The following is a 23,138-nucleotide window of genomic DNA, read 5'->3' as shown; positions in this document are numbered from 1 at the left end:
AAGTAATCGTCTATTTGAATCAAATAAATTTTCATTGTAGAGAGTAGTACTTTTTTAGTGAAAAAATTTATAATCGTTTTCTAATTAAAATGAAACTTATACAATGTAAAGTATCAGGCTTTCAATATAGAATACTAGTATCACATAACTATAATATGAAAGCAGTGGCAGATCTAAGAAACGATTAAGAAATATCATTTCCTCCTTTCTACAAGCGAGAGAGAGAGAGAGAGTGAGAGAGAGAGAGGGAGACGTATATCATAATTCAGATTTCTCATTTATAATAAAGGCTACATTGTGTTATGACCTATCATGTAGTTTTGTAATCCATGAATTCTCAACTCGGCAATTGCAAAGTTTACATATATATACTATATAATATATCTATAGAGTGTCAGTCAGAGGTTATGGGAAAGCCTAGTCGCATATAATGTCACGCCCTGTCGGTCAATTGAACACATGTGTTTTATAAACATTTACTTACACACTTGTTCTTCAAAGCATGATAATATTTTAATACCAGCAACGCCCATATAGAGCTCTCTCCATGTACTTTCCAATCATTTTGCTTTCACTGTGCGCGCGCGAAAGAGAGTGCTGTTGATGCTCTTTTACCGCGTTTATTGAATCGACCCAGCCAAGCGCTATGACGTGTTTACTTTTACCGCAGCCATAAACAAGCAAGTTCAGAAATGATCAGTTTCCTCTGCTGTGGTCAATTTTTTTTTCCTCTCACACACTTAGATTATTTCCTTTCTTTTTTTTTTAAAAAAAAAAAATAATTTATTATTGGGGAAAAAAAATTTTTTTGGTGAAAAAAATGATCTGGACGCAGTTTAAAAGGGACAATGCGAAAAATTTTATTTTTACAAACCAATTTGCTTTGATGCTACCAAAATTTCATAATTCAAATAGTTTTTGGAGACAGAATCCAAAAAGTTCGAATAGTTAAAAATGGCATTAGTTTCCGTCGTAATGGATCCGCTATTTAAAATTTTAAAATAGTAATCATGTCTTTAATATCAGCTGCCATAGTAAAAAATTACTATAGTGATGGTTAATATGGTAACGGTTATAACAGCAATGGTTACTAAAGTAAAGATTAATAGGGTAATGGTTACCATAATTATAGTTACTACAGTAACAGTTAGCATAGTAATAGTTACTGTAGTAACGGTAACCATAGTAGTGGATAATTTGGTAACGGTACCATAGTACCATCGTTAGTTCTGCCGCACCAACAAGAATAACCGTATCTGCATTTAGGATGAGTCACCTACTTGCCACTGCCACTGCCACCAATAAGTGACTTAACCAAAATGTAGTTACTGCTACTCTTGTTGGGACGGCAGAGTTGTAGTATTACTATAGTACCATAGTAATAGGAACTATAGAAATGGTTAATATGGTAAAGGTTTCCATAGTAATAGTTACTATAGTAACGGTTACCGTAGGAATGGTTAATATTATAATGGTACCATAGTAATAGTTACTATAGTAACGGTTACCGTAGGAATGGTTAATATTATAATGGTACCATAGTAGTAGTTACTTTAGTAATAGTTAGTATGGTAACGGTTACCATAGTAATAGTTACTATAGTAATGGTAACCATAGTAGTGGATAATTTGGTAACGGTACCATTGTACTATAGTTAGTAGTAGTTATATTACCATAATAATAGTTAATATCGTAACGGTTACCATAGTATTCAGTACAATAGTAATGGTTATAAGGTGACGGTTACTATAGTAATAGTTACCATAGTTATCATTACTATATGGTAACGGAACCATAGTAACGGTTACTATAGTAATGGCTAATATTGTAACAGTTACCGTAGTAATAGTTACTTTAGTAACGGTTACCATAGTAATAGTAACTGTAGTAATGGTTACCGTAGGAATGGTTAATATGTTAACGGTACCTTAGTAATTGTTAATATGGTAACACTTACCATAGTAATAGTTTCTATAGTAATTGTTATCATAGTAGTAGTTAATATGGTAACGGTACCATAGTTAGTAGTAGTATTACTATACTACCATAATAATGGTTAATATCGTAACGGTTACCATAGTATTCATTACTATAGTAATGGTTAATAAGGTAACGGTTACTATAGTAATGGTTACCATAGTTATAGTTAATATGGTAACGGAAACATAGTAATGGTTACTTTAGTAATAGTTACTATTGTAACCGTTACCATAGTAATAATTACTACAGTTATGGTTAATATGGTAACGGTTACCATAATAATGATTATCATAGTAACGGCTATTGTTACTATGATCTTTAATGTTTACCGTAGTAACAGTACCAAACTAATGGTTATCATAACAATAGTTATCATAGTAATGGTTATCATACCAGCAGTTACCATAGTAATGTTTACCACACCAACAGTAAATCACTTCAGGAAAAATTTTTCAACCTTGCAATAGTGACACTTGTTCCATGTTTTACGTAGAGGAAAAATTCGACCAATTTTTGTGGTTTAACTAAACGGAAAAAAAGCAATTTAAACAATTTAGATAAAAGAGTAATTTCGCAGTTGTTATCTCTAAAGACCAATCTAAAATTTTAAGGTATCAAAAGACTCCTTAACGTCGTAACAATTTTAACGAATGACATTAAGCGACCAGAGTCTTGTGGAAAGAGAAGTAGAAGTAGAAGAAGGAAGAATTGTTATATAGAATAAGAGGAGTGCGGGAAGATGACTCGACGTCTGGGACAAGCATGATTACGTAATTTCGCGGAAGAAGGAAGCAGAGCCAAAGAAATGGTAGGTTGAGGGGTCCAACCCAAGGAGATGAGGAAATGGAGGTTGAGGATGAGTAGGAGAATGAGAAGTCGTATAGCACTGAAAGAGGAATGGAAGGGGTTCAAAAAGGGAGAAGAAAGAGGGACGACGAGGAGCAGAGGGTGGACTGAATAAGGCTGACACTGGTTTGTGTATAGTCGGTCGACTACTTTATGAGGACAAGCAGCTTAGGCAAGCCCTTCCTAAATATAATTCATTGCGCATACCTCGCTACACAACTACTACTACTACTCCGGAGGAAAGTGGAAACGGCGCTCCTCTCTCTCTCTCTCTCTCTCGTTATTTATGGAATCACAGCTGTATTCTGATTCGGTTGCGGCGTGTTTCGCTTGCGCGGCAGAAAATGGGTTGCCGCGGTTACAGGTATATGTGCATTATCTATATACACGAGATAAGAATCCCCTTTCCTCTCTTTTTCCCTCCACCACTCTTAAAAAAGATGCCCCCCTCTCTTTTTATTCCAATACCAAATCCGCATATTCACTTCAACGGAATGGGACACCCAATGAACGGAACGACGACTTATTTCGAGACCCGAATTCCCCTTTTTTTTTGACTTCAATTTGCCCTCTCGCTTCTTTTTATACTGTATTTTGTTTTATGCACGACTGCCACTTGGAGAGAGATCCTTTTTTCTGCCTCCACGTCCTTATACTATCGTTGCTAAAGTGGAGAATGGGGAAATTTATTTCAAATGGAAAGCTTACCGATTTCTTTACAATATCCTGAAAACTTTTGCTGCGACATCAAAAGCTCTTGTAGGGCAAATTTACTCATATTACATTTTAGTTGAATCAAATAATTTTTATTTGATACAATTTTTTTGGTATAACCAAATAATTACTATGTTACTGTAGTAATTGTTACCATATTAACCATTATTGTGGTAACTATTACTATAGTAACCACTACTATAATTCCGTTACTTTATTAACCATAACTATTTTGGCCTTTACTATAGTAACCGTTACTATTATAATCGTTACCATATTAACCATTATTATGGTTAACGTTACTTTTATAACCACTACTATGGTACCGTTACTATTATAATCGTTACCACATTAATCATTACAATGGTAACCGTTACTGTAATTAATATTACTATGGTAACCGTTACCATATTAACCATTACTACAGTTACAATTACTGTAGTAACCATTACTATAATAACCTTTACCATATTAACTATTACTATTGTAACCGTTACTATACAGTAACTATTACGATGGTAAACATTATCATAGTATCGTTTTCATAGTAACCATTACTATATGATAGTATCGCTATAATAAACATTGTCGCAATAACCGTTACTATGGTTACTGTTATTTGATAACCATTACTATGGTAACCGTTACTTTGATAACCATTGCAACAATAACTGTTACTATTGTAATGGTTAGGTATGGTACTCATTAGATTGGTATTCGTTGCTAATGTAACTATTGCTACAGTAACCGTTACTTTGTTAACCGTTGCTACATAGTAACATGAAAAGTCTGACTGAAATATACTTTTACTACTGATATTTTAAATTGCAAGTAGTAAATTGTTCTATCTAATTTATAAATTAAAAATTAGATATCAAAAGTAATTCCCTGAAAATTTACCTCTGCTTTAATGAGTAAGTAGTAAAAATCGGTTTTCAGTCAGACGATACTTGAAAACTCTAAAAATTAAAAGTATTTAAGTAGTAAAAGTCAACGTCAGTCAGACAACAATTTAAATTCTTCTGACTTAAAATATCAGTAGTAAAAGTGTATTTTAGTCAGACTTTTCATGTTACTATGTGTCAATGATAAATATAGTAACTATCATCGTAGCTATGAATACTGTAGTAACAGATACCACAGTAATGATTACCATACAAACCATAACAATAGTAATGGTTATTATTACAATGTTTACCAAAATAATGGTTACCAAAGTAACTATTACTGTAGTGACTGTTAGTATAGTAATGGTTAATATGGTTACGGTTACTATAATAATGATTACTTTAGTAATGGTTAGTATGGTGACAGTACCATTGTAATGTTTAGCAAAATAACGTTAACCATAGTAATGGTCACTATAGTAATGGTTAATATGATAACGGTTACGATAGTAATGTTGACTACAGTAACGGTTACCATCGTAATAGTTACTGTAGTAACGGTTAACATTGTAATGGTTAATGCGGTAACGGTTACAATAGTAACGGTACTATAGTAGTGGTTATCAAAGTAATGTTAACCATAGTAATGGTTACTATAGCAATGGTTACTACAGTAAAGGTTACTATAGCAATGGTTACTATAGCAATGGTTACTATAGTAATAGTTATTTTAATAATGGTGAATTAGGTAACGATTACTACAGTAACGCATACCATAATAATGGATAGTATGGTGACGGTACTATAGTAACGGTTTGAAAAGTAACGTTTACCATAGTAATGGTTACTATAGTAATAGTATTAAACATATTATATATCAGCTACTTGGAGGGAAGTGAAGAAGAAAAATGGCCCTTTAATTGACATCTAATTATCTTGTTTTGATATATATTTATACGAAAATACGCTGACTATTATATATATATAGTGTGATGCGAGGGTAACAAATCCGAAACCTGTGAAAGGGAACTGAAAGGGTGGTGGTGGGGGGGATGATGATCATAGGGTGTCGAGACTCAATGACCGACTATAACGCCAGAGGTTATTAGTTTAGGAAACTCTGAAAGTGCCTCATCCCAAACAGAGTGAGTCCCTCTGCATCTAACAATCTTTCGCAAGTCGAGTGTAATCGGTATAAACAGGCAAGAAGCCAATGAACCCGTGTCTGTTTTTTATCGCCTCCCTCTTGCCCTTCGCTTTATCCTCTCGTCGTCGGCTTTTTTTATAACCCCCTCCCCCTCCCCCTACGTCTTCTTACAATTTTCCACGTCAAGGGAAATCTTTTTCATGATTATATATATATATATACTAAAGGGGGCTACGCCCATGATTTTCCACTTTTTAGGGTTAATTTTTTTGAAAGCTTGGAAATATTAAAATTATTAAATTTTTACCTAAATTTTTAAGGTTATGTTCGTTTCTTGATTAAGGAAATTTAAGGTTATGTTTGTCGGACATAGTCTTGAATTCAATGGTCCCTGGGAACTATATCTTTGAAATTTTTTAGGTTATGTTTGACCTATGACATTGAACTTTGAGGTTATGTTTGAACTATTTCGATAAATTGCATTTTTTATTTTTTTTCTACTTCGATAAATTGAATTTAAAAAAGAAATTATGATTTTTAATTTGAAATTATTTTTTTTTTCTTTTTTATAGTCCAAGCAGTACGGCGCTGGGTTCGCTGGATCAATTGAAGGAGTACCTGACAACAGCGGGAACTTGCAAATGCGGTCTTGAGTGTCCATTAAGGCCTGAGCAGGTCTTCAACTTTGACCCCAAGGTACGTTTTCTCAATAAGAACTTTTGACACTGCAATTAAATTATTCACAACTTTCTGCTGTCATGGCTCATGAAAATCATTTCTGAGACGCGACTCTTGAGCTAATATATATCACAAACAATGCGGGGTGGGGGAGGGGAAGGAGAAACTTTATTCTAAATTTATTTTTATTTGCATATATTTTTTAAATTAATTTATAGAGCAAAGGATTTTTTTTTTAGATTTATTTACTAAATTTTGGGCAGAAATTTTAAATATGGGCCTAATGGGGTACTGGCTAGTTTTTTCTATTTGGTCCTTCGCTAAGAAACTAATTTTTAATTTCAATTTAAAATTGTTAATATAACTTTTTGTAACAGAAAGTTATTTTTTTTAAAAACTTAGTTTATTGGGAATTTTTTGAAACTATGAAAACTGTTGAGTCCCTGACTAGTGCCCTATTTTGAATCTAGTAAACATTCTGTTAGGGATTTCTGCGGGGAATTGTAATCAAATTTCTAAAATACATAAAATTAAATGAAATCTAAATATTATGACTATATTTTAGTTTTTTCCAAACTAGGAAAACTGTTGAGGCTCAGACCAGCGCCCTCTTTTGAATCTAGTTAGCACCCGGTTTCAGATAATAATTCTGATCAATTTTAAAATAAACAAAAATTGTTAAACTTAAATATTCTTTTAAACTTAGTTTATTTTTTGAATCTAGGAAAACTGTTTAGCCCCTGTCCAGTGCCCTATTTTGAATCTAGTAAACATTCTGTTAGGGATTTCTGCGGGGAATTGTAATCAAATTTCTAAAAAAAAATAAAATTACATGAAATCTAAATATTATGACTATATTTTAGTTTTTTCCAAACTAGGAAAACTGTTGAGGCTCAGACCAGCGCCCTCTTTTGAATCTAGTTAGCACCCGGTTTCAGCTAATAATTCTGATAAATTTTAAAATAAACAAAAATTGTTAAACGTAAATATTCTTTTAAACTTAGTTTATTTTTTGAATCTAGGAAAACTGTTCAGCCCCTGTCCAGTGCTCTGTTTTGAATTTCGAGAAATTTCTTTTTGAAATTTTTACCAGAAATTCTGATCAAATTTCTAAAATAAAATTAAATTATTAAACGTAAATATTTCCTTTTTTTTTAAACAAGGAAAACCTATCCTTGCCTTGATCCCATTTTAAATAGGATCAAAGTAGAAAAATTTCTCAACAATACATCACTTTGCGGTATGAAAAATTGTGAAGTGACAATAGTGATGTGTGTGTGTGTGGTTTTTTTTTCCTTTTTTTGAGGGGATTTGATGTAAATAGATTGGATGACAACAATGTTTTGGATTTTCTCCCTTGTTGTGTTCGTGTACCTCTTGAAGTGATCTCTCGCTCGTCACCCACAGTCCGGCTTTTGAAAATAAGCCTTGAAAAGGTGCTGCGGATTGATCCGATAGTATATATATATATAAAAGACCCTCGATCGAATTATTCCACTTAGAAGTGAAGGCACCAAACAGAAACATGTAATTATCAGCTTGCACCTGCTCTCTCACCTTCTGTCACCTTTCCACCTCTCGCAATTAGAATTATCACGATCAGGCCCTAACAGACAGACAGACAGACAGACAAGGGGTCTAAAACATTGTATAGTAACACATGTCTTACATGTTTATAAATTGCAAAAAAAAAAAAATTAAAATAGTTTTTTTTTCTTGATTTAATGAAAGTCAATTTATAATTGGATATTCTGGATAGTTTTAGTTTTTTTTTTCTTAATTGAGACTATTTTTTATTATAATTATTTTCCTCAAAATGTCAGTATTTGAAATGGTAAAAAGATTTACCTGAAACAACGAAACATTTCACTATAGGGAGGAATAATTTTATTTGTTCCAATGAAACCTTTCGCTATTCCAGTGAATTCTTTCGCTGTTTTAGATAAATATTTTTTTCCCTGCGCAATATTGTTTTTAAAGAGGATTGCTGTATATACGGGAAAAAAAAATTTACCTAGAACAGCGAAATGTTACACTTTAGTAGGAATAATTTTACTTGTTTCAGTTAAACCTTTCGCTGTTTCAGGCAAATATTTTTTTCCCGACGATAAATTGTTTTCAAAGAGGATTTTTGTATTAAATAATTGTTGTTTGTATTAATAATATTAATTATTATTATTATTATTATTATTATTATTATTATTATTATTATTATTATTATTATTAGTATCAAATAATTTTTATTAGCACACGGAAAAAAAATATATTTGGAACAGAGATATGTTTCTCTAGAATAGCGAAAACTTTTGTTGCTTTAGTGAATAATTTCTGTAGTAAAATTTAATTGTACGAAAAATTTATTTGGTTCAAGTAAATATTTATTTGATATAATAGTTAAGTAACCACAATTATTTGAATAGAAATAAATTTTTTTACAGTGTAGAAAAAAAGGTGTTAATTATTATTATTATTATTATTATTATTAGGTATTATTATTATTAATATTATTATTACTATTATTTTTATTATGTAAATAGTAAGATATATCCCACGCATTTGACCCCTAAAATCGTGCAAGTGTATCGTTGCATATAGGAAGTTTGATAATGAGAACATCACCATTAATCAGAAGGCAGAACTATCTCCTGATCTTATTATATATTTAAGATATATAATGCAACGTTTGCACTGAGACAAATGATGTCTTTTTGGGAAAAGAAAGAAAGAGAGAGAGAGAGAGTGTGTGTGTGAGAGAAGGACCCCTTTTATTCCGTCTGTTCTTTAGCAGCGGAACCTGCTCTTCCGTTGAATATTTATGCACCCCTAAAATTGACCTCTTATACTCGAATTAATGCCGCTCTTTTAGATACTTTACTTTTGGGAATATTTCACTTAAAAAAAAAAAAAAACAAATTATTATTAACTCAAAGAAACCGGATGGAAAAGTATATATTAAAAACAGGTTTCTTATTCTAGACTATATTCTACATTTCTACAGAATTTGTTAGAAACAACCAAATTTTTTTTTTTTTTTAAACAAAATTCTGATTGAATCAACCAAATAAATCAGTAGAAACTTTTACTAATTTTTTAGTAAAATATTACTATTTTATTTAGTGATAATTAACAAAAAAAAATCGTTTGTTTTGACAATTTTGGATGTCAAATTTTGGATGTCGTAACCAAATTTTGGTTGTCGTAACCAAATTTTAGAGTTATTTCAATGAAACATTTAGTTAGGCGAACAAAATTATTTGGTTAGATATTTTTAAATTCCTACCCAACCAAATGATTGTTAAAAATCAAAAATTTCGTTACGACAACCGAATAATTTTGTGTTAAGCATAAAAAAATGTTACTAAATCAAATAGTAATATTATGCTAATAATTTGTGAAAATTTCTACCAAAATTTTTAGTAATATTTTTTTTTTTCATTAACTAAAATAATTGGATTGTCGTAATCAAATTTTGGTTACGACAAGAAACGATCATTTGGTTGATTGGAATTTAAAAATGTTCAACCAAATAATTTTGTTGGTCTAATTAAATGTTTCATTGAGATAACTCAGCAACTTTGTTTCAGTCAACCAAATTTTGGTTACAACAATCAAAATTGTCAAACCAAACGATTATTTGTTAATTATTATTATTAATGAAAATAGTAATATTTTACTAAAAATTAGTGAAAATTTTCTACTGATTTTTAGTTATTTTCTTTACTTAACTTAATTATTTGGTTGTCGTAATCAAATAATTTTGTTGGCCTAATCAAATGCTTCATTGAGATAACTCAACAATTTTGTTTCAGCCAAAAAAAAATTTGGTTACGACATCCAAACGTAATAAGTAAATTTGGTTACGACATCCAAAATTTGATTACGACATTCAAAATTATGACTAATCTAACGATTTTTTATTATTAATTATGACTAATTTAAATAATAATATTTCACTTAAAATTAGTGAAAATTTCTACTAATTTTTAGTCTTTTTTTTACTTAACTAAATTATTCGTTTGTCGTAACCAAATTTTCATTAGGACAACGATCATTTGTTTTTTTAGACTAAACTATTTTATTGTGTTAACTAAATTATTTTGTTGTCGTAACCAAATTTTGGTTGGAATTTAAAAATATTCAAACAAATAAATTTGTTGGCCTAACTAAATGTTCTATTGAGATATAACTGTAAAAATTGGTTACGACAAATAAAATTTGGTTACGACAATCGAAATTTTGTTTACGACATCCAAAATTTCCTAACCAAACGATTTTTTTGCAAATACAAAATCTTTTTTCTAAATTTTTTTTCCCATATTTAAAAACCAAAATTTATTTTGGTGGTACGTTTGGTACATTTTAATCATCCTGTATAAAATGATATATAATATAGAAATAGAAATTTATATCCATTTGGAAATATGAATTGAAGTTGAAAACAAGAGCATAGTATGCGGTACAAATGTACAACGGATATGCGTCGTTATCAGACCTAAATTTTCAACAGGCTGAAATCCTATTGGACGAATGTTTTGGTATTCGATGTAACGAGAAACCGATAACTGCTTGATTTACGCTTTGACGATACGTTCCATTGTTTCCTGTTAGAAGGAAACAATACGAACGTAAAATGTATCTATATATGTATATATGTATATACAAAAGGCAATAGTAAATATAAACGTCACTTTTGTAAATGTATATATGAGAATTGCACACACACACACACACGCTTATATTATATTGCCAGGTGGAAAACGCTTTACTCGTTTTTCCTATCCTCGGAGAGTTATTTCAGTTCATTAGCATCCCTGAGAATGAGAATGACATGGACAAATGCATTAGCGAGAGCTTATAAGTAGGCGTATATCGTTGGAAGTTAACGAAACATATATATATATATATATATATATATATATACAACCCCTCGTTACTGGAAACTCCTCCATATATCTGTGACTTGTTTCAAAACTCATTCATAAACTCGCGTCACATTTTCTCTTTTATATTTATCAAAATGTGTTGCGAACTTTACTTCTTTTTTTTCGTTTCACATTATTATTTTTTTATTAATACAAAATATTATTTTCTAAAGTTTTAATAAATTTTTTTTTTAATACAAAGTATTATTATTTTCTAAAATTTTAGTATTTTTTTTTTTTTTTTTAATACACGAAAAAATATATTTATCTAAAACAGCGAAAGGTTTCACTATAATAGCGAAAGATGTTTTACTAAAACAAAGTAAATCTTTTGCTACTATAGTGAAACATTTCGCTGTTCTAATTTTGAAATATTAAAATTTCCAATTCACTGAATATTAATTTTTACAAATTTTCATTTGTACAATTTTTATTTAATAGAATTCTTAAAAAGCCGATTTGACCTAAATTTGCAAATGTCCGAACAAACATAACCTATACAAAAAAAAAAATAATTTCCTGCACGATTTTTAAAAATTCACTAATCACGATTTTCTTGATAATTTATGATTAGTCAATTTCAAAAATCGCGCCAAAATCTTTTTGTAGGTTATGTTTATTCGGACATTTTGCACATTTCGGTCAAATCGGCTTTTTAAGAATTCTATTAAATAAAAATTCGAACAAATTAATATAATATGGTGAATTAGAAATATTGACATTTAAAAATTTTTTAATCAGAAATTTTGTGAAATAAAAATTCTGCAAAATTAAAATTTTGGTAGCTAATAATTATGTTAAGTGAAAATTCGTTTTAAAAAGAAATTAAATGCTATATGCGAAAAAAGAAAATTTGTCTAAAAAAATTAATTAAATTTTAATAAAAAATTTTAAATTGAAAATTTTAAGTAATTTTTTTTTTTTTTCGAATAGCCATGCGTCCCAAAAATATTATTTTCTAAAGTTAATATTTTTGCTTTCAAATAAGAGAGATATGTCGAATAAATTCGGTTCTTTTTTTTTGACCATATAGCAAATATCTTTCCAACCCCATTGTTTCACAGGCTGTATAGATATTTGATCTACACTCTCGCCTCTTTCTCTCTTTCATTTTTCCCTGAATCGAAGCAATGAAAACAATAGGCCTTTTTTTATAGGGGGACACACCCTAAACTAACGTATATATATATATATATATATATATATATATATATAGAATAAATATTTCACTAGTTAATTAAAAGGGAAAAAAATGTTTCGTCATTTCTATTTGTATTAAGAAGAAAACATTAAAACCGGTGAAATTTATCAATATTTTAAGACAATAACTATGCAAAAAACGGTGTCTTATTTTGAGACATTTTCAATGATTTTTAAGACATTTTAGTGTCTTAGATTCCGAACAATTTAATTATTATTATTATTGTTTATGACTGTCTTATTTTAGGACACTTTTGTCCTGATTTTTAAGACATTTTTAGTGTCTTAGATTCCGATTATTTTACAAATTATTATTAATATTTATGACTGTCTTATTTTAAGACACTTTTGTCCTGACTTTCAAGACATTTTTAGTGTCTTACATTCCGATTATTTTACGAATTATTATTAATATTTACGAATGTCTTATTTTAAGACACTCTTGTCCGAATTTTTTAAACATTTTTAGTGTTTTAGATTCCGATTAATTTAAGAATCATTATTATTACTATTATTATTATTATTATTTACGAAAGACTTATTTGAAGACACTTTTGTCCGAATTTTTAAGTCATTTTTTAGTGTCTTAGATTCTGTATATTTTTCTCATAATCATTCTTATTTACGACTGTCTTATTTTAAGACACTTTTGTCCTGATTTTTAAAACATTTTTAGTGTCTACAGCAAAATTTCTTCTATGGGTATATATATTAAGACATTTACGAAATGTTTTAATGTTGTCTTATTATGAAAATATCCAACACCTTCCGTTATTGCTTGTTATTTAAGACACTAAAATATCTTAAAAGTGTCTCAAAATAAGACATTTGTAAAATTACGTGACATCCTTTTTTTTTACACAAATAAAATACAAGTCAATTTCACGAAAAGAAAAATTTTTCTCAAACCCCTTAATATATATATATATATATATATATATATATATATATATATATATATATATATATATATCTTAAATTGCAGCTACGCGTCTTGTGAAAATATTTTAGCTTAGAAATGGCTGTTTATAAAAATGACACCCTTCAAATGTAATTCAATGAAAGATATTGCTGAAGGATATTTAAATTTTTTCATGCGCAGAGGGTGAATAGATTTATTCCAGTCTTTTTTTTTCCTTTAATAAAATGTCGCGCGTATTTCATAATCCAAGAACCGCTGTGAAAACTCCGCAGGGTTTATATGTATATATATATATATATAGTATTGAGAAAGTTCACGAGTTCGCAACACAAGGCAAAAATAAGAGAAAGACAGAGACAGAGAGAGAGAAGAAGAAGGAGGGAGGAAACACGAAAGAGTTTCTGACAGCGGATCCTCTTTGTATTTGCTTAAAAAGGGGTCCTTCACCCCCCCCCCACCTTTAGCGAGAAGTAAGGGAACTATAAAAAAAGCTCACAGAGAGGGTAAACTCGAGAGCATCCCACAAACGCAAAGGGATTTGAAATCCCGTATTCCTACCTCGATTTTCTTGAAAAACCCATGTTATTCTCTCGACTTCTTTTCCGGCGTTTTACGCGATCAAACATAGAAAAGTTATACCGAGATGGCCAACCAGAATGAGATAAAATGGCAATAAAAATTTACTTAAAAGTAATTTTTCTTAGGCGTTGGACATTCTTTTTTGTAATACTATTTTTGTGCAAAAAACTGTCCAATTATCTGAATGATATTAGGAACCAGGTGAGGGCCACACTAGAAACTAGTCAGAGCCCGATTTGAATGAAATTGAGGCTCTTTCTCTTTCCCGAGTGGATTTATTGATACACTTTTTCAATTTGGGGCTTCGAAACTTGAGCCCTATCAAAGCCCCAATAGAGCCCTACTAGAACCCTACCAGAGCCAGACCAAGGCTGACAATAACTTTAAATTGATTTTCATTGGGTTAAAATAGAGCTTGCTTTGTGGTTCTGACTGGATTAGGTATTTCATGCGGATTCGAGACTTCCCGACGTGAGCCCTGACAGAGCCCCACTACACCCAGGTTGTAACTCAGTTTTACATTTTTATAGGGCTAAAATAGGTTGTAATTAAGCTAAAATAGGAATTCTATTGTGTCCCATTCCGGATTTAGTGTTCAATGCGAATTTGAGGCTTCCTGACGTGAGCCCTGACAGAGCCTCACCAGGCCCATAACAGATCTTGACCGGAGCAAAGTTTGCATATCTTTTAATCGGTCTGAAATAGAAACTATTCTTTGGCTACGAATAAAGTGCGTGTTTATTTTGGATTTGAAGATTCCCTAAATGGGGCCTTGTTAGAGCCCCACTAGACTCTAACCGGAGCCTTGTTAGAATTGTTTTTTAATCGGGCTGGAATTGGTATTATTTTGTCGCCTCTAACGGATCGTATTTATAAGGAATTTGATGTATCTCGGTATGAGCCCTGTTAGGGCCACATCAGGTCCTGGTCTGGGCCAAAGTTTAAATCGATTTTAATTGAACTAAAGTAAAGCTTTTTTCTGCTCCCGAGTGGATTTATTGATTTATTTTCAAATTTAAAGCCTCCTAAGGCGAGCCCTAGCAGAGCCCCGATAGTCCCTGACTGTGGCCCCATTTAAATAGACTTTAATCGTACTAAACTAAAGCTTTCTTCTTGTTCTGAGTGGATTTATTCAAATTTGGATCTTCCTGACGCGAGCCCTATTACAGCCCCACTACAGCCCCGACTGACTCTGACTGGACCTGTTTGCATAGATTTTAATCGGAATTTTTTTTGTTTTCTTCGACTTAATTTAGAGTTTAATGCAAATTTTGTGGCTTCCCCACTTGGGCCCTATCAGAGCCCGTTTAAAATTTCCACACAATTTGCTATAAATTTATACTCTTCGCATTTAATTTCATGTTTTTATGTATAGTATATATATATATATATATATATATATATGTATTATCCGCTGATAAATAGAATTCACTTGTTAGGTTGATATGAATGACGTATAAACGATCTGGAAGTTCCGCTTTGGGTCCCGTTTCCATGTTGAACGCACACAGGCATATCCGATAATTCCGAAGATAATTTGATTTCCTTCGAATTGCGGAGGCTGCTCCACGGAAATTGAATTCCTATTAATAAAAACGATATCGCTCGTTTTCTCTCTCTCTCTCTCTTTCTCTCCTTCCGTTTTTCTCTTATTCCTTCTTTTTCCAACCGATCTGTGGCGCACTATAAATTTATTATACTCATTAAAAATGAAGTATAGCACCAACTCTGTAAGTGTTAATGCAATCGTAAGTTTTCCAAGCTAAATGCACTCAATTCAACGAATATTTATAGCGCGTAACTTCCGATGTTTGCCTTATTTAATATTACAAAAATACTTGGCAAAAATTCTGATGTTAATAAATTAGAATATTATTATTATTTGTTGTTTTGAGAAAAAAAATTAGTTTAGATAAATCTAATTCTTAAAAAAAAAAAAAATAATCAGAAAAACACACCCTTTTTTAGAGGAATGGGGGAAAAAAAATGTCGCACACCCTTATCGACGAACGTCGCTGCTGCAACTTCTTCACATCCCCCACCCCCTCCTTTCTCTCTCTCTCTCACACTCACTCGCTGAAGAACCCAATTAAAAGTCCGACGGCCTTCGTTTCACGCTCGGCTTTCTTGGAGGTCTTGAAAAAGCCGGAAACCAGCGAGAAAATGCTTCTCCTGCTGCGCACGTGGAGTGTCATTAATAGAATTTTAGAGGGCTGGTGCCGAGAACCTCTGGTTAGGGGATTGAAACGACACAACCGGGAGTGAGATCTGGCTCGTTGCCCTAGGGTTGCTTATCTTCACGCGAGTTTGAAACATATATATATAGCTCTCTTCAATATAACTGAAATTTATCATCATTATCGTTATTCAAATAATGAACAAGGAAAAACATCATTGTTAAACTTAATTTTGGACTCATTGTTTTGACTTTTGGGTCAAAAAATTTTTTTTTTTCGGGACTATAAAAGTTTTTTGGAAGAACGATATTAGTGGAGAAATTGGGTAGAACTAGACAGAGCCCTATTTCAGCCCAATTACACACAGATCAGAGACTAGTTGCCAAAAACTAGATAGAGCCCTATTTCAGCACGATTACACCATGACGAGAGGCTGGTGTGGCTCTGTTGGCAAAACTAGATAGAGCCCTAGTTCAACCACATTACACCCCGACTAGAACCTGGTAAAAAATTGTTGTCAAAACTAGATAGAGTTCTATTTTATCCCGATTTAAAACTAATCATAGCCTAGTGTGGCCCTAGTCGGGTTACAGGACTACTTCTGTCTCCATACCAGGCTCTAATAAGGCCTTGTTTTAGCCCCAGTTTAGTCCAATTAGGTTCTGGTATGGAAACAGAAAGAGTCCTATAACCCGACTAGGGACACACCTAGGGTATGATCGGTTTTAAATCGGGCTACCTCTGTTTACATAACAAGGCCTGATTGTAGCCTCTTTTCAGCCTGGCTAGGACCTGGTTGGGCCATAGAATTAGCCCTATTTCAGACCGATTAGGAATTGGTGTGGAGATCGAACTATACCTATTTCAGCAGTTAGCACCTGATGTACAGACCAAAGATGCCCTATTTTAACCCGGTTAACACCCGATTAGGGCCACTTCAGGCTCTGGTCGGGTTTTAACCAGGCTCTATCTAGTTCTGGAAATAATTTTTATTAATATAGTTCCTAAAAACGAAATTTGACAGGGTATAGGACTAAAATTGAAAATTATTTCTCTCTGCAATCGAATTTAGTGTTTTATATGGATTTTTGGCTTCCTGACGTGGGCCCTGTTGGAGCCACACTAGGCCCTGCCTGGATTCAACTTTTTTATCGATACAGTAGTGTATCAGTGGACCAGATGTAGAGACCGAAGCAGCCCGGTTAAAATCCGACCAGGGCTACACCGGGCTCTAATCGGGTTTTAATCGGGCTCTATCTAGTTCTGCCAAATTTATCCACCAATATAGTTCGTAGAAATCAAATTCGATGGTTTCCATTATATCATTCGCCCACCAAAAGAATGAATTTACCAAATAAACCTAATTTTAAGATCAGAATAGAGGGTAAAAAACAAAAATGTTTCCCAACTTAGTTTATTTAATCGAGCGAGGACAGTTGAAGTTAGTTCTGATCCGAACCTTAACCGCCTTAATTAGGTAGAAAAGTAATTCAGAGCTCGAGTTTCAAATTGGATTCCCTGGGTTTGAAAAGAGGGGGGGGGGGGGTTCCGCGCATTGCAGCAGCAGCAGCAGTAGGAGCAATGACAGTAACAACGTATCGGATCTAGAGGGTGGTGGCATTGCCGGGGACACTTGAGGTGAATGTTTTGCGAATGGTCGGTAGATGTCTGGTTTGCTCGAGGCTGATATCGACCTAGGTCTCGGGTCTGGAGCCGTATTCTCTCTCTCTCTCACTCCTCTTGCCTCCCTTCGACCACCGTCTCCGTTTTCCTCACGCGCAACCCCTTTACTTCCCTCTCTCTCTCTATTCTCCAACGCTCAAAGTTCATGTCCGTTTCATATGTCTCACCTCGTCCCATCTCGGATTCTCAACTCTTCGTGTCTCACTCCCTCGGGAGCCGTGGGCGATCTGTTCTCGTTCCTATATACGAGTCCCGGGACCCTGTTCCGCCCTTCCTTATACCAACTTCACCCCTTTCTCGCTTCTCTTTCCTCTGGGATCTCAACCCCCCCCCCTCTCTCTCTCTCCTCTTTTAACTCCCGCGACTGCTCCTTCCAAGGGGTAAGGGGGGTGGAGGGGGGGGGGGGAATTCTCGCCTTCGTCTTCAATCCATTCGCTTGTCTAGAACAATACGACCTCTACAAAGCGAAACCAACTGAATCTCTGCGAGGATACATGTCATCTCATTCTCTCTCTCTCTCTCTCTCTCTCTCTCATACTCTTTGGAGATCATGCGCCCTTGCCGTCGACTTTATTCGCTTGAATCGACATTTTCTATGTTGAAGGCATCCGGTGTATGGCGTCTCACGCAAATATTTGCAAAACCTTTCCTCGTATATCGACTGTTCGAAAAGAGAGATAAAGAGAGAGAGAGAGAGAGAGAGAGAAAAAAAAGAACATCGGAAAACAGTTGGCGTTGTCGTCATCCGCTTTTTTCACCGACCCTTCCCTAAGGGTCAGAAAATAGGGTTTCTCGGGTCACTTGAAGAACTAGAATGATGGTGTTTTCGCTTTATTGGAGAACAAATAGATTTTAGTTTTGTCGAGGGTATATATATATATATATATATATATATATATAAAAGGAGGCTGTATTTTCCACATCATCGCTTTTCAATTGTCCTTTATGACCATCACTTTTTTTTGGCTTGTTTATTTTTTTCCGCTTATCTATTATTTTTTAAAACAATTTTTTCTTTAATTTTAAGAACAGGTGAAAAGTAAAAATAAAAATGTAATTTTGTCATTCTTTTTCTTAATATAAAATAAAAAAAAATTTTGTTTATATAAAAACGGAAAATTGATATTTAGAACTACAGAATAAGAATTATTTGGCGAATGATAGATATATTAATAATAAGTATATATTCTAATTAGGGCCTCTTTTTAAGCCCGGTTAGAGCCTGGTCTGGGCATAGATGTAGCCTTGTTTTAGCCACATTATGTCCTAGTCGGGTTCGGATCGAGGTTGCTTTACTACATAATAAAACGCCGGAACTGATGTGACCCTGATTAGGAAATATACATTTTCTGGTCGCCCTGATCTGGCTCTAATCGGGCGTGGCGTTTCATTGCCTACTAGGGCCCTGGTAGGCCCTGCCCTGCCAGGGCCTAGTTTGTACTTGTTTTGAATCGGTATATGAAATAGGTCCTCTTCTATTGCTCTAGCTCGTTTTTTTTTGTACGGAATTATGGCTTTCTGACGTTAGAGCCACACTAGGCCCTAGTCGGGGCCTAGACTGAATTGACTGTAGTCCAATGTAATCGGACTGAAATGGGCCATTTTCTGTGGCTCTGGCTTAATTTAGTGTTTATTAACGGATTAACGGCTTCCTGACGTGCGTCCTGTCACAGCCTGACTTGGTCCTGATCGGGGCCTAGTTTGAACCGATTGCAATTGATTTCAATCGAACTGAAATACGTTCTCTTCTGTTTTTCTAGCTGGATTTAGTATTTGATGCGAATTTTAGGCATGCCGACGTGGGCCCTGATAGAGCCATAGTAGGCTCTTGTTTGGGCCTAGTTTAGGTAAATTGTCGATTTTAAACGGACTGAAATAGGTTCACTTCTATTGCTTTGGCTTGATATAGAGTTTTTTTTGCAGATTTACGGCTTTCTGACGTGGGCCCTGACAGAGCCACACTAGGCCCTGGTCGGGGCCAAGTTTGGGCCAATTGTAATCGATTTTAAACGGACTGAAATGCGTCGTCTTCTGTTTTTCTAGCTGGATTTAGTATTTGATGCGAATTTTAGGCATGCCGACGTGGGCCCTGATAGAGCCATAGTAGGCCCTTGTTTGGGCCTAGTTTGGGTAAATTGTCGATTTTAAACGGACTGAAATAGATTCACTTCTATTGCTTTGGCTTGATATCGAGTTTTTTTTGCAGATTTACGGCTTCCTGACGTGGGCCCTGACAGAGCCACACTAGGCCCTGGTCGGGGCCAAGTTTGAACCCTGGTTAACGCAGTAAAATAGTATAAATTTTTATAATTTTTTTCTAAAAAAAAACTAAAATGATCTACTATTGTCCACTCTCAAACAGATCTAATATAATAAATCCCGTGGCAAAAAAGTGAATGCAAAAAATGTTTTACTGACTATAATTTCTAATTGATAATATAATTTATAAGAGAGCGTAATAATATGATAACTTTTTGAGTAATCCTTTGTAAGCCCCTAATCGAGTCAAGGTTAATGGGAAACGAGAAGTGCGCGGCGTTGGACCGCAATGCTGTGGGCGCTGAGACACACAGAGTCAGAGAGAGAGAGAGAGAGAGAGAGCGAGAGGTACTTTAATGCTCCACTATATAGCGAATAATTTATAGCCTAGATGAAACTTTTGGGAACTGAGATTGTTTTTACGGAAGTAAAAAACCATCATCTAGCTTATTAAATTTCCCCTTTTATTCCCTCTATATTATACATAAATAAACGGTAATGCAATTTTTTTTTTTTTTTTTTTTTTTTTTTTCTTCTTCTGAAATCGCAAAACACTCTATCAAAAAGTGTCGGAATTTAATGGGGAATATGCAAATCGCGTAAAACCGGAATGTTAATTAATGCAAATTATTCAAGAGGCTCGGAGACGTTCTGAGAGACTCTGACGACATCTTTCAACGTTCACGGCTCGCTAATTCCTTTTTGTGTGTGTGTGTGTGTGTGTGTGTGTGTATGCCTCTCTTGACAAACCTATATATTTCATGTATTATATATACTCTTCAGACTCTTGAGATCGATTTATAATTTTCTTTATTTTTTTCCTTCATCACTAAAGCCATATATATGACGACCACCAAAAAAGCTGAATGAAAAAAAAAAAAAAAAAAAATTAAGTAGCATAAATCTTATCTATAGACATGTCGTAAATTTATTCACGGCTTTCATCTCATTTTTAGTAATTATAAATATTATAGTTCGAAACATTCAATTTTTGATAAATTATTTTTAACATAAATAATCAAGTTAATGAGGGGGGTGCAAGTGATAATGATGCGATATGAAAATTTGGTTTTGGTTGTTGATAAGTCAAAAGGGGGCGAGGGGGGGGGTGGGGTGGAGGAAATTTTTAATTTTCATAACCCCGCGAGCTCACCTAGATTCATTTTTCGATCGAGATAGCCGAATGTGCAAAATCCGGATTCTCTCTCAACGTACTGGGATAATTTATGATGAGCCAGAGAGAAACAGTAACAGTCTGCTTCCGCTCGTGAAATATAATTCCCTGCACATTTACGGTTGGATAATCCTCGTTCGCTTTACATGAAAACTTATTACGAAGCCGGTAGCACACACAGGTCCGACCACCCATTGTTACACATAGCGCTCCACTTCAGCATGGAGCATGACAAGAGCAATTACATTTTTAAATTACGTTACACGATATTAAGCCCTTTCTTTCTTTGCTACTATACCACCCCCCTTCTTCCCTAGCACCGTTCCCCTCCCCCACCCTCATCATCAACACCCCACCCCATTACCCCATCCTTACCAGCAAACCCCTTTTCAAGCGGACCTGACGCTTTCCTCCCGCACACACACTCTGTGATAAAATTACTGCGCTACCTTCGTTTCTCTCTTTTGAATGCTGTCACACTTTTCTCGTTTGAAACGTTTCACCCTTCTTTATTTTTTTTTTCTCTCTGTATTTTACAAGAACAGTCCTCGACTTTCAATCTTGTGTGCGACACTGTCTTGTGCGCCACGAATAATAATTACATTTTTTAACGTCATTTGCACCTTTTTTTTTTGTATCTCTTATTTTCATCTTTATTTAGTTTCCGTGGAGGAATTTAAAACTGGCCCCGACGAGGCCCACGACAAGCTGAGCGAAATTTTTCACTAAAACGCTAAACTGTCCTGTGTAGAAATTAAGCTACTAGTGACCTAGTAGGGAATCAAACGCTGATTAGGGGCAAATCAGGACGACCAGAAAATGTGGATTTCCTAATCGGGGCCACATCAGGCGTGGCGTTTCATTCCCTAATAGGACAGCCTGATCCCCGCGGCTCCGGTCTGGGCCCTAGCAAAATTTTTATACACGGGTTAACAAGAAACGCGCTAATAGGGATACACAAAAAACTTATTTTAGCCAAATAAATATCAACTGAAACTGTGCCCCGACTAGGGCCTAGTGTGGCCCGGCAAGGCCCACGTCGAAAAGTCCGAAATCCGTATGAAAATCCAGTTGGAGATGAAGCCCTATTTCGGCCCGATTCGAACCAGGGCACGATTAGTATCTGTTGTGGCCCCGTTTGTATGCCCTGTTTCATCCAGATCAGAGCCAGGTTAGCGAATTTCTTCTAGGAATATTGAATGTATTTCCGTGACATAAATTCGCTAACCTGTCCCTGATATTGATGAAACAAGGCATACCATCGGGGCCACATCAGATCCTAATTAAAAAACCCTGTTTTAGCCCGATTACAATTACCAAGTAGGGCTGTGACAGGGCACACGTCAGGAAGCCCTAATTGTGTATAAAGCACTCGGACATACCTGTCTAGAAATTTTGCTTGGGCCCAAACCGGGGACGGATCAGGCTGCCCTATTAGAGAATGAAACGCCCCGCTTGATGTGGCCCTGATTAGGAAATCCACATTTTCTGTTCGCTCTAATTTGGCCCTAATTAGGTATGGCGTTTCATTCCCTACTATGGCCCTGGTAGGGCAATTTCTACACGGGATATACATATAAAACCTTTTTTCATCTCGATTAAAATCAACTGAAACATTGCCGAGACGAGGGCTCAGTGTGGCTCTGGCAGGGCCCACGTCAGGAAGCCGTAAATCCGTAAATAAACACTATATCAAGCCAAGAGTAACAGAAAACGACTTATTTTAAAATTCGATTACAATCGGTTCAAACTAGGCCCCGACCAGGGCCTAGTGGGACTGTGACAGGGCCTCCAAATCCGCTAATTAAAATGTTTGCTATGTTAAATAAAATTCTTTTTTTAAAATAAATAAAAAAAAAAAAATGATTAGACTCTGAGACAAAATTATTTTCATTTTCAAATAAATTGTGTCTTAAATAAATGCAACTAAATTTATATATGTACATAGGAAATTCTTGAACATAATATCA

The 23,138-nt window shown here is 34.1% G+C and overlaps 1 protein-coding gene across 1 annotated transcript in view; it reads left to right on the top strand.

Moving 5' to 3' along the window:
* Positions 1-6,146: 6,146 nt before the first annotated feature.
* LOC127278551 (mucin-17-like) overlaps positions 6,147-23,138 on the top strand; it is a gene marked incomplete at its 5' end in the record, with an annotated part of 69,205 nt that continues 52,213 nt past the window's right edge. The window contains one exon of the mRNA XM_051300313.1: positions 6,147-6,270. Coding sequence (XP_051156270.1) covers positions 6,147-6,270 — 124 coding nt within the window. The remainder of the gene's footprint in view (positions 6,271-23,138) is intronic.

The sequence above is a fragment of the Leptopilina boulardi genome, unplaced genomic scaffold (genome assembly GCF_019393585.1).
Source record: "Leptopilina boulardi isolate dan_hultmark-lab unplaced genomic scaffold, ZJU_Lbou_2.1 LbouV2_207, whole genome shotgun sequence".
NCBI classification, from domain to species: Eukaryota; Metazoa; Arthropoda; class Insecta; order Hymenoptera; family Figitidae; genus Leptopilina; species Leptopilina boulardi.
The sequence above is the reverse complement of the archived record's forward strand: the minus strand, read 5'-3'. Positions and strand labels throughout refer to the sequence as shown.